The 12,927-nt window shown below is 37.1% G+C and overlaps 1 protein-coding gene across 1 annotated transcript in view; it reads left to right on the forward strand.

The window, feature by feature from the left end:
* Positions 1-12,927, forward strand: part of ITGA2 (integrin subunit alpha 2) — a 67,432-nt gene that overhangs the window by 25,800 nt on the left and 28,705 nt on the right. The window contains exons 5-12 of the mRNA XM_086771465.1: positions 3,749-3,863; positions 4,252-4,379; positions 5,442-5,590; positions 6,711-6,861; positions 7,258-7,423; positions 8,695-8,768; positions 10,197-10,335; positions 12,329-12,474. Coding sequence (XP_086627591.1) covers positions 3,749-3,863; positions 4,252-4,379; positions 5,442-5,590; positions 6,711-6,861; positions 7,258-7,423; positions 8,695-8,768; positions 10,197-10,335; positions 12,329-12,474 — 1,068 coding nt within the window. The remainder of the gene's footprint in view (positions 1-3,748; positions 3,864-4,251; positions 4,380-5,441; positions 5,591-6,710; positions 6,862-7,257; positions 7,424-8,694; positions 8,769-10,196; positions 10,336-12,328; positions 12,475-12,927) is intronic.

Below are 12,927 nucleotides of genomic sequence, written 5' to 3' on the forward strand. Positions count from 1 at the left end.
AGAAACTAGAATTCTCCACATTTTTTTATAAGTCCAAGCTGAATGTGTTTTATTTTGCAGCATAGATTAATACATATTTTGCATATTTTAAAATATTCCATCACACTGAAATTACCTAGGGTCCAAAATCAGGAAAATTACTAATTCTCTCCTTTGTCATTTATATAAATATCCTGTAGAAGAGTAGGTAATTAAAGAGTCAGTAATTGAAGTCAGACAACATCGGCAAGAGTATTTCCACCATGGATATCTTTAAGGCAGTCTTGTATAGTTCTCATTATGCTTTTCAAAGACAGTATGGGATCTCTCCTCTACCACACATGCCTGCACTGTGACTGTTCTCCTGACATATTAGGCTTTCTGGTCCTGTGGATCTGTGATATGTTTTATTTGGTTAGTGAGCTGGAAGAGGATGCATTTTCTATGTGTGTATTCTGCAAACCACTCTCCTTGGAGCCTCTAAAACAGATTTTGTAGCTGAAAGGAAGTTAACGCCTGTTTAATATGCTTTCTTACAATCTTAACGATAAGCATGAAAACTGTTCCAGTGTAGGTGTATTCCAGTTTGATGCATACATTGTAGGCATGTACAGTAATTAAGTGAAACAATAAACTACAGATGAAAGAGCTTTGAGGCTCACTGTAAGCTTTGTATTTCTCTGTTGCATCTTCCTAGTAATCACAGAAGTATTCAAATGTTTATTATCTTCAGTACCACATAGCCTAGTTCACTGAAGTATCTAGAAGTACTAATTCCAGCCTTTCCAGCAGCTCTCTTGGAGTTAGTAAAGTTAATCATAACTTCAAAATACAGCAACAGTACTCTTCTTGATTGTTGGTTTGAGAAATATTGATTAAAATAATCTTATTCTGGCTCTTGGATAATACTTCTAATTACTGTTAATACTGCCCCATGCATGCCCACTTTTAATCAGTATCAGTAATTGCAGTAATTTAAAAAATCTCATGTGGAATATTTTTTTTTTTGTAATAATACTTGGATATCTCTCAATAAAAAACTTCCTGGTCCACTTATTATTGACTGACTCTCCTTAAATTGCATTAAGTAACAACAACAACAACAAAAAAGTTCAATGCTAAGACATGAACAGATAGTCATGTCTTTGGCCACAAAAGTTATTTTTAACATAAGAACAGGGTGCTGGAGACAGGTGCTTATCTGTGACTCAGCCTCAACAAATATGAAAAGCCCCATGACTTAGTTGTGGCAAGAACTGGACAACAAGCGGAGACTGCTTGTAATTGCAAGCTGCTGCCAGCCAGGACTTTGCTCCGAGGGGCTGTCTCTGGCAGCTAGCCTCTGTGATGGGCTCTTTGGGTTACGCTCAGGGCTTCCTCCTCCCAGCTCACCATGCTCCTTCCACCTGCAGCTGCTTCTCTCTCAGCTTCCATCCACTTTCACCATCCGTGCTGCATCCCTGGGCTGCTTGGCTGGAGCGTGACCCAGCCTGGCATGTCTGTACTGTACCTCGTGAGTCCTGCTGGTTCAGCTGTTTGATCCCATGTGATTTTTTTTCCACAGGTATCCTAAGTACAGGGCAGTCATTTCCACATTCTCATTACATTTTTCTGAGGCATGCTTAGTCCTGTTGGAAAGGTGCTTAAGAATTTTGCTGATGGTTAACAACATTTTTCCAGATTTCTGATCTAAGTTTCTACCAGTTTATTCTTGGGACAGTGCTGTGCCTTCAGTTGAAAGGAACAGCTCCCATCTCCCTACATGTAAAATCTCCCTTCTGTATTTAGCAACCTACAATCTTTCTCCTTTGTCCTTCACTTTGCTAAACAAACAGTTTTTTGATTGAAATGTGCTTTTTAAAATACATGTCTCTCAAAAGCAAATGACCAGATCCATGCTATATTCCACATTTGTCTTTCCAGGGCACTATAGTCTGTTTGGTATTTCCCTATCTCAACTGCAAGTGCTTCTGGTTATGTATCTTTAGGTCATAATTGCTTTGCATGCTGGCTGCATGCTCATGCACACCCTGCAATCAACCTATGCCTGATTCGTCTGCTTCTCTCTCTTCCACTCAATGAGCTCCCAGTTTGTGTCCACATTTCTTAACATTAGTCCTTAAGGGCAAGTCTATGCCCCTTTCTAATATTCCACTTTTCACTTTCATCAGTTCTTCATGTGTGATCTCTCAGTTTTCCCCTGCATTAATGATGCATCTTAAATTTCTAACTGTAACAATGCCAAAACATTAGAGCTTTTCCCTTTTTTTTTTTTTTTAAAGATCAGCAAAGTTTATTAGAACACTTGGTTTTTGCTGCAAGATTAACATCAAAATTTTGAATTACTAGTATACAGAAGAAAACTAGAAAATGGGCAAATGAGATTGATCTAAAAAGAACACCTCCAGTTTTATAGTTACCAATAACGATTACTTATTTTGTACCTCTCTCCTGTAAATATCTGTCTTTTCCGGTAAATCTAATCATGCCCCATATAGCAGCCAAAAAGAGCACTTATGTCAAGATAGGATAATGTAAATACACTTCTCTCTTGTCTAGAAAATCTTTCATCTTGTCAAAGATGTTAGGGTAGTTTGATATGGTCTACAACCAGTAAACCAGTGTGTAATTTAGCTTATTTTCCATTTGCTTCTGCCCTTAATTACCTTTTTTTTTGACATTCTTGAGAAAAGGCTAATAGTGCTGTTCATTCTCTCTTCTCTTCCTAAATAGAGGTGGTGCATTTTCTGTTTTCCAGGCTCTGCCAACTGGATAGGGCAATCAGAAAGTGTATGTAATGAAGTTATTGTTTCTTTCAGAACTGTTGGACAGAGGTTATGTAGAGGTTATGTTTTGTCCTTGAGTTCCTAACATAATTTTCTTATAAAAAGAAAAAACTATCCCCCTCAAATATCCTCATGACAAAATACTGTCTCAGTACCTGTCTTTTTTATCTAGGTACTTTTGTACCTGTCCTTCTGATGTCAGAGGTGTGGCTGTCATGCAACCAGCTGGTTGATCCAGTTGAAAACGGTTCTGTTTACAGAGATCATTTTCAGCAAAGAAGCAAGATTATTTTTCCCGGAAGGCAAGGAGAGATGTAGCCAAGGGGTATGTGAGGTCAGGGCCAAACTTCTCATTTTAGCTACAGCTAAATAGGGGAGTGCATACTGTGAGGCTGCACCCTCGCTGGAGATGAAGAAGTTGTTTAACTTATAAACATTTTGGCAAAGTGAATTTGCCTTGGGAACAAGGTTTCTCAAATTAGTAATTTTGTGTGTGTGTGGGCGTGCACTTATCACAAAACTCTTCAGCGTGGTCAGTCACACTGTTGCTGCTAATCGGACGTACTGCTAGAAAAGCTCGTGTTTGCAGCGACCTGCATGCTCGTGGCTCTGATGCCACCTCCTGGTTACTGGAAGTATTTCTCTGTAGGCTTGTAAGCGATGTGCAGCTCTGGTTTTCAAGCAGTAGTGGCCTAAAGCAGCACATATTCCTTACAGACCAAATCGCACTCCCTAGATGTTAGGGAGGGACCAGCTTGCAGAAGAAGGCACTAGGATGATCATGGGTAGAAAATCCTTTTAATGAGGAAGTCTATAAAAGGGGTTACACTCTCACTGTAATCACAAGGGATTTGGCCTGAGAACCCAAGAGGGCTTCTCTGATCCTGTATGCTTGTAGCCCTGCTTATTGTGCTTTTGTTTATGGATAAGGTGAGACAAGTACTTGTTATCTTTAAAGCTTCTTTTTGTTGTTATTTTTAAAGACTTGTGGGCCCTTGTGGGCACAGCAGTGTGGAAGCCAATACTATGCAACAGGAGTCTGTTCTGAAATCAGTCCAAGTTTCCAGATCCTGAGAAGCTTTTCTCCTGCTGTTCAAAGTAAGGCAACGTGTGCAAAACAGATTCAATTAAAAAACATATCAAATGAAATCAGGATACCTTCTGTCGAGGACTCTTAATTTGGGATTTAAAAAAAAAAAAAAAATGTGCAAAAAGCAAAGTCCTGTGATTCACACATAAGGACTGACAAGCTGTGATCCAATGCTGATATGAATATGGACTCACACCTCTGAATTCAGAGGCATCGCACCAGCACAGGCTGAAAATCTGCATATGCTTCTATTGAGTCCTCATTCTGGCAAAACCTTCTTGATCTGAAATGTTGCCTGTGTGAGAACTAAATATGCACCTCTGGATTTAGCTGAAGAGTTTTAAGTATATTGCGACCGAAAGAGCATTTAATCTCCACTTTTTATTTTGGTTTTAGAATGTTCCTCTGTCATAGATGTTGTGGTGGTTTGTGACGAGTCAAACAGCATTTATCCTTGGGATGCAGTGCGGGCATTTCTGGAAAAATTTGTACAAGGCTTAGACATAGGCCCTAACAAAACCCAGGTAAGTCAAAGACATCTTTGAGAAAGACACACACACAAAAAAAAAAAAAAAAAAAAAAGAAAACAACCCAACAAAACAAAAGCACTGGGTTTTATTAGCAATTTTAAAGGAAAACAAGTGTGCTTTAGTGTAACTACAGTATCTCTCTCAAAGCCACAGATTATGCAGTTGTCTGGTATCTTTCAGTGTTGAGGTTTTTTTATTTCACAGCTAACCTGTCTCAAAAGGAGTTAGTAACTTGTTTCAAAGCATAAACCAACTGAAATAGAAGTCTAGGTTATATCTAGTGGAGTCAGATTTCTTTCATGCATTAGGTGTAGAAGTAATTAAAATGTAGTCTGTGGGCATGTAGTAAAAGTAGAACAGATTTTTTAATGGACTTCTTGTATAGCTTTTAGTTACCATCTATTGCATCTTTAAGATGTAGTTTTTCCCGCTTGGTTACTATCTGATCTTTGAGTTCTTTTTGTCCTTTTAATTTGGTGATGGTAATGAAAATTATACTTGCTTTTTTAAAAACATTTTCTGTCTCTATAGTTGTCCCTTTTCCATAAACAGTTCTGGGAACAAAGAGTGGGGCACTGGAAATGTCTCTTCCAAAGGCTGCCTTCTTCATTGGGCAACTTTGGAAGTGAGTTGCTTAAAAGCTAGGCTTCCTTACTTAGTCCTTTCTGAATCTCACCTTTAGGATCCTCTCTTCTTTTTTTCTTTCATGCTAATTGTACATCTTAGCATATGTCCTTAGCTTCACCTGTATTAAAAATAAATAGGGTTTGCAGTGTTGTCAGGTAACTAACCTTTAGGATTTCTTTACAAGAGATGAGATTGAGGTGCTGTCAGCTTGTAGAGTTTTTGCTCTTTTCCCATTTTTCCCAGAGCTTGCTGTATTATTGCTATCCATCAGCTCTTCCAGAAGTAACCAAGCAAACATTTAATCCCTGCTATTTCAGATTGTTTGCATTAACATGTTGTTAATTAACATGCAGATATTTTACTGCAATCTGACATATAAGAAACTGATTGTAATGCGTGATAATCTAACATAATTTCTTTATTGCATAGGTGGGTTTAATTCAGTATGCTAATGATCCCCGTGTAGTGTTCAACTTGAATACATATCAAACAAAGGATGAGGTTGTTAAAGCAATGGCACGAACGTATCAGAAAGGAGGAGATCTAACTAATACTTTCAAAGCCATAGACAATGCAAGGTAAAACACATCGATGATTACTGTGCAACTGTTGTAACTTAGCTTACAAGGCAACGGACACATCCTGAATTTCATTCCCACTGGGACTGTGTGTGCTCGGAGCCTCTGAGAAGGTTCCTAGCACCAGGCAAAATCCTACAGGTACATTTACAGTGCCCCATGAAGAACAGTACAAGGATACGTAAACTAGACTTGATGAAAAGCATGTCTTTAACTATTGGGTTAAAATCTACACTAAAGTAATTCTGGTACCCAACAGAATTGTTTGAGCTGTCACAGATGTCTAAATACAACAGTGCATTGAACACCATGGACAAGCTTTTAGGAAAGATACAAAACCATTAAAAGAAGTAAAATTTATCCAGGGATTCAGTGGGATCGGTAACCCTCATGTTTGCAGGTCAGGCTTGGTTGATTGTAGAGAAAATAAAATAATTTTTTTTTGTTGTCAGTTTGTCACTGCAGCACCAGCAGCATGAAAAACAGGAAAAACTTAAAATAATGTACTGTGACTCTGAATACATACACAAACCAGGTCTGTTTCTCAATAGAAAGATGCTATTTTGCAGTTGAATCAAGGACAGGTCTCTAGGCCAAAATACATGTTGAATCAAACAACCTTGAAAATCTTATTTAGAGACAGACTCAACCTTCGATAGAGTCAGTATTTGCAGTAGTATTGAGGGACCTATTATTAATACTCTTCCCCTTTTGTAGGGGGTTCCCCAATCCCCTACAAATTCCTAGGTACTCTGGTGTTACAAAACATTAGTAGTACTGACAAAAACCCCTTTTTATTTAGAAACATTTGTACAAAAAAAAATACTGTTTTCCCCGGAATGTATATTTCAATCAGATATACCATCCAGTCATACTGTTTGGGTTTGTTTTTTTTTTTAATTCCTTGATTATATTTCTGATGGCTCTTTGAGCAGTGTTTGAGAAGCAGCTATAGGAGCATAACTGAAAATTCTTTTTGCAGGTTGTTAATTTACAAATAAAAAAGCACTACAGATGCACCTTGTTCTCAGTCAGTGATGGACATAATCATTACAGTGTATATATACTGAATTCCATTCATTAAAAATTGATATGTGATAAATCCAATATTTTATAACAGACAGTATGCCTTCTCACTTGAATCGGGAGGACGTCCAAGAGCCACAAAAGTAATGGTTGTTGTGACAGACGGCGAATCACATGATGGCTCTAACTTGAAAACAGTTATAGGTAAATGCAATGAAGACAATATAACCAGATTTGGCATTGCTGTAAGTAATACTATAATTATATTTTGTTGTCTATGTATGAAAGTGCATGTTCTATAAATAAACTGTATATAATGCATGTATTGTTACACTGGTGATGCTGAAACTAGGTGAAATTAATCCTTATGAACTAGTGGAATGCTGGTCTTCTTTAACTGGCTGAAAAAGCAAATTCAGTATTACCTGAGCAACTTCAGTGTTTTTTTCCTTTGCCTTCGTTCATGTATTTTTGCTATCTGAATGGTCTCTCGTATAGGAATACAGTCTGATAAGCAATTTAGTAATATGGAATAAGGTAATTTTTTTAATATGTAGAATATTTACTTAAATAATACAGAAGGAAAGGGAGTATCACCATAATTTCCTTCACTCTTCTTATTTTGTTCTTTTTTACTCAAGGTTTTGGGATACTTAATCAGGCATGAACTTGATACTAAAAACTTAATTAAAGAAATCAAAGGAATTGCTAGTCATCCAACAGACAAGTATTTCTTTAATGTGTCTTCTGAGGCTGCACTACTGGAAGAAGCAGGAACACTTGGAGAGCGCATTTTTAGTATAGAAGGTAAAATAATCAGTGTCTCAGATTCTCCTCGCTGATGAGCTAGGGATTTTATTTAGCTTCACCTTAGTGTAGTATTGTGAAAACAAGGGGCAACTGGAGCTGCAGGCTGCTCCCTCCTTCCCAGGAGGGTTCTGGTGTACACAGGTGTTCCCCCAGCTCTAGTGAACCCGAGCTTCAAGTTAGTTTCTGCAGTTTGTGGGAAATATTCTGCAGATGCTGAAAATGTTAGTCAAGTCATGGGCTTCAGGCATCCACTGCCGGCTTGCCCATGTGCATCTAAATGTATGTGTAGCTATTACTACTGGAGGAGTAAAGGCATCTTTGTTTGTTAAATTCACCTGTGTGAATGCTAAGCAAGTGTAAATTTAAAAAGCAAACCAGAAGATTAGGTTACCGATTACAGAACTGAAAAGCTACGGTAATGCAATCTGAGTGGCGCCTCCCAGCCTCCATCCCTAGCATCACCCACAGTCCTCTGTGTACTCTTTGGAGGAAGGTGCTGTAGAAGAGACTGAGAGACACTTAATCACCCCAAAAGCTGGCTTTTAAAAGTCAAATTTAGACCTTGCTTGGGAGGCTTGTGACCTACCCTCAGTCCTGCCTAAGGAGCTTTTCATGACTGCAGCCTTCCTGTCCTCAGGATGAAATTTTCCCTCCTTTTTCACCTCCATCTATTCTTTACTAAGCCCATGCTGCTAATCAAGTCAAGGGAATCGGTTGAGCTCCCTCTCGGGTTTTGCTGAGTACTCCTGTTGAATTCCCATTATTCAAGTCCCATCTATATTACTTAGGAAATATGGATGTCACAGTATTTTTCAAAACAATTACAACAGTTTTTATAAGTCCTATATGATCATAAACATTCATATTCTATTTGAAAGTTATGAATATACAGTTATTAAAGCTGCTAATTTAATTGTATTATTAGTGCTTTGTAGGAAACATAGAAGAGATGAGCCACAGTGACAAGACTGTGCAGAATGATTCAAGCCATCTTTACCATCATCTTCTGCCTTTTTTTTTGGAAAAGACTCATAGCGTCATGGCTCCATCTTATCAATTTGCCATTAAATCCTCCAAATAGTGTACAGTTTGTCAACTCTCAGATTTCCATTGTTTGTAAATGGTGGAAATGCTTTAGCAGAATTGGTGGATTTGGACAAAAGAATAACATACAGTACCTAAATAGTTACACTTAGAGGCAGCAAGATTAGATCACTTGTGTGGTTCTGCAGGGTTTATTAACCATATGTGAATATTTGTTTTACTAGGTACAGATCAAGGTGATACATTCCAAATGGAAATGTCACAGGTGGGCTTCAGTGCATCTTACTCACAAAAAAAGGTATGTGAATTTAATTATTTAATGATATAAATAGATGTAGTTACATAGACATGAATGCTTAGAAGTGCAACCAAATAAGACTAATAAAACACAATGACCAGTTTTAAGATTTTTTACAAGCAGCAGAATGTCAAATTATCCTCTTCTTTTTTTTTTACTTGAATACCACAACAGTTACTTCTAATAGATGTACAGCTCTAAAATGAAAATTATACATTAGTGTGTGAAGTTGAGTAAGTTTCTTTCATGTAATGATTTTGAGATGTGTTAGTCCAATAATTTCAGTGATTTCTGAGTTCATGTAGCATAAAAAATTCAATTGTTCCAAGTTAATATTTTGCAGTTGAATAACTGAGAAGAATTAAGACCGTATTGTAAAGCTGGTGTATTTCTAGGTGATTACCAAGATATAAATAAATCAAGTCTGAATATAATTAGTCTAATATTTATAAAGGTAAAAGTATATTTCACTTAGAAATTAGAAAAATAAATAAGATATATTTTTCATTTTAATCAATTTTAAGATTATCTTGACCAAATAGGTCCTCTTTGTAAAATTCAAGTGTGGTTCAAGCAGCTTTCAACTGAAAGTACAGGAAGGTTGTTTCTTTCTCATAACCCTTTAAGATGAAAGAAATAATATTTAAAAAGTCTTCTTTATTTGTATAAATTGAAGTTTTAGTTCACCAAGCACTGGATGCTAAGAAATGGCAAAAATTAAGAAAGATTTGGAAGTTTCTTCAGGAACATTACACATCCTATTATTATTGTAGTTTTCTATAACAGTATCTTAGTTCAGTAAAGAATTTAATAATGTCAGTAATCTAAACTATATTTGTTTCCTGTGTACAGGCCTAAGATTAAGTATTGCTTTATTAAGTATTCTGTGTAGTAAGCCATATTAATTTTGATTCAGATTTAACTATTCTCTCAAGGACATCTCCTTACTTAAAGAATTAAATTTTGTATCTTTTTCCATCAGCTTTTCTGTGCTGTCACTGGCACTTTTGTTGTCAAAAAGGGGGCTTTAGCTTTTTCTTACAGTTTTGTTTGTATGATTGTCAGTCTTCTGAGGATCATGAGTGCATAAAAGCATAGACTTGGCAAGCCAAACCTGAGGGTGGACAGGCTTATGAAATTATCACAATGTTTAAATAAACCTTTTTCATCTTGAGTTGCAGTGCTCTGGGAGCTAAAGCAGCCACTTACCCTCTTGCAGTAGAGGGTGATAATCTCTCTTAATAGGGCAGTAAAGTCCTGCCTGTAAGCGGTAACTATAAGCAGCTCCCGTCAACTGCTTGCAGTCATTAGGTTGTACATCACTGCCTTAAACACAGTGATGAAGGAAATTACATACGGTAAATTCAACTTTGCTCAGACTGTTTCTAACATACATAGTTCTAAAATGTTTATTTTTATTTTTTAAAGGATGTTATGCTGCTGGGTGCTGTTGGGGCCTATGACTGGAGTGGAACAGTAGTTCAGGAATCTTCAGACAGAGTCACCACCTTTCCAAGCCATGTGTTTGAGAAGATTCTACAGGACAGAAACCATAGCTCTTATCTAGGTAAGGGGCTAAAATATAAATGTGGAAATGTATCAAACCTTTATTAAGATACTAAAGAACTTGAAAAATTCCACTCTAGCCAGACTCCCGTTAAAAACTGATTTGAGAATACAAAAAGAATTTTGCATAAAAATATATTTTATTTATGGGTCAACAGTTCATCGAATGAAATATGTGGTAAGCTGAAAAAAAATCAGGCTTTGTCACAGAGACATAAGAAGTCATGGGATTTGAAAAAGCTGCTTGGTGTATCATACTGGTCATCATGGGTACCTTCTGTTTTAATATTTAATATTAATATGTACTTCCTCAATTACATGTGGATAAGAATTTGATTGACTTGCTATTGTTCCATCTGTGCTTGCTCTTTTCTTGGCCTTTCCCAGTTCATAGTTTTAGAAATATTGCTGCTGTTTAACACTGGTCCTATTTATAACCCCCATATATTTTCTGATGCATGTTTTTGTGACCTAATAAAGCAAATCAGTTTGTCTTCTTAGTTCACTGAAATTTTTTCTGCAAACCTACAACATGCTTGTTTTGGTGGTTCAGCCCTGAATAATGCTACTACATTAAGCACTTGTGACTTTCTTATCCTTGAAGTTATATAATGAGATGCTATTTTGGCAGCTGACATGCTCTTTTCCCTATGGCTTAGCATTACTTGCATCCAGCACAATAAATAAATCTAAACCTAGCCTACTGAGCAGTAGCTTTTTTGTACATGTGATTTCTTCAGACATTTTATTTCTTCCTTTTCTAGAATAATTCTTAAAAGGTCAAGTCATTTCCTTTCAGCACTCCTCTGCAAGGCACTTTTAGAGTATTGGTCTTAATCTTTTTGGAGCAAAAAATGTTGTTGCCTTTTCTATCCTTGCATTTCCTTTCCACCTCCTTCTGTACCCCACTAAGAGCTCTCCGTACCAGCTCTCTCTCATCAGCTTGGGGGATCCCAAACTAAGGTGGCTGCTAGCACATCACAACTTGCTAGATTGGCTGCCACTCTGTACTGCACCCTCTCACCTGAAATGTCTGTATGCTATGTTAATCAGAAATGTATGGCCTTAACTTGCAGAATAAAATCTTGGTTTGTTGTTGCTTCTTGAACTTTTAGTTTCCAATGATGTTCTCTCCTTAGAAAAACGGTACCTGAATACAAATCTGAATTAGACATTAAGTATATGTAATGACGAAGGCATGATCCTTTTAAACTGTGCTCCTCACATTGTCCTGCAGCTTGCTAAAGACTTGCATATTCTGCCCAATCACTGGAGTTTGTTATTCAGTCTAACTATAGCCTTTATAAAGGATGATTTTGTTTTCTCCTGTTAAAATAAATTCACTATAATTAAACCACAGAAATGTAAAATATGTACTAATGCCAGATTTACAGTGCTAATACATGTTTAAAATATTTGCAGGTACTAAAAGATGTTTCCTGAAAGCAAATAATGTTATAATAATGGGAATGAGGATTAAAATGTTCAAAGAAGTTCAATCAACCTAAGCCCTTCAGCTGACAAGCTATTAATATATTCTGTTCTATTCAGTCAAAGCACTGGGCTGTGGTTTGGTGAGCTGTGGGAAAATGCACTGCAAGATTTGCAGAAGCTAGGTGTTCCTCCCCACTTTGAAGGCTGGCCCAAACGTTCATCTTGTGTTTCTCTTTATTTCTTCATGCCAAGGATGCTCTCTGCACTCTTTTTGCTATCTCCATCACAAGCATGACATATTTGTGGTCTGTGTTTTACTGACTAGGCTGAACTATTGCCCATGCTATTCTACAAACCTGCTTCAACTTGATCTGCGTGTCATTGTTCTCTTCAGAAGACTATTGCAAATTTTATGCATATGTGACAGCTTAGCTTCCCATCTGAAAGAATCATTCTCTGCAACAAACATATCAGATTGACTCATCCTCTGTGCCTTTATGAACTGACAACTTGTAGTTAATGGTCTCTCACGCGCATTGAATGTTGGCTTCCCTCCCAAGGTTATTCTGTTGCTGTTCTCTCAACTGGGAGCTCTGTTTACTTTGTTGCTGGCGCACCAAGATCCAACTACACAGGCAGAGTAGTGGTTTATGATGTTGACAGCGATGGTAATATTTCAATTGTGCAGTCCCGGAGAGGCGAGCAGGCAAGTATATTTTAGTCATGAATGCAGATTTTGCAGGTATCTGCTTTTATTGACACAGTAGTAAATACCAATGCATTCGTTTTGAAAAATTCTCTTTTCTGCAATGCATTTAGTATCCACTTGAACTTGTCTCTACCACTAGACTATTTCAATGAGATTAACTGTAACTCTTAAACAGTATTTTAGGAAGACATCCAATTAGTGGTAAAAGATAATATACAAAGCTACTTAATGTATCATTCTGTCAACACTTTTAATTGGAAGGGACACAGTGCTCTCCACTGTGCCTGAGAAGTTGTGAACTAGGTGACATCAAAAGAGAGATCTGGAACTTCATTCTCTTTTTTCCATTTGGAAAAGAGCAGTGACTTTAGATGGTTTTGGTTTTGTCTGTTTGTAAGACAAATCTGAGAGTAAATCAGAGGTTGGGTAGTTTCATGTGCATGGTTTAAT

The sequence above is a fragment of the Chlamydotis macqueenii genome, chromosome Z (assembly GCF_036417535.1).
Source record: "Chlamydotis macqueenii isolate bChlMac1 chromosome Z, bChlMac1.mat, whole genome shotgun sequence".
Taxonomy (NCBI): domain Eukaryota; kingdom Metazoa; phylum Chordata; class Aves; order Otidiformes; family Otididae; genus Chlamydotis; species Chlamydotis macqueenii.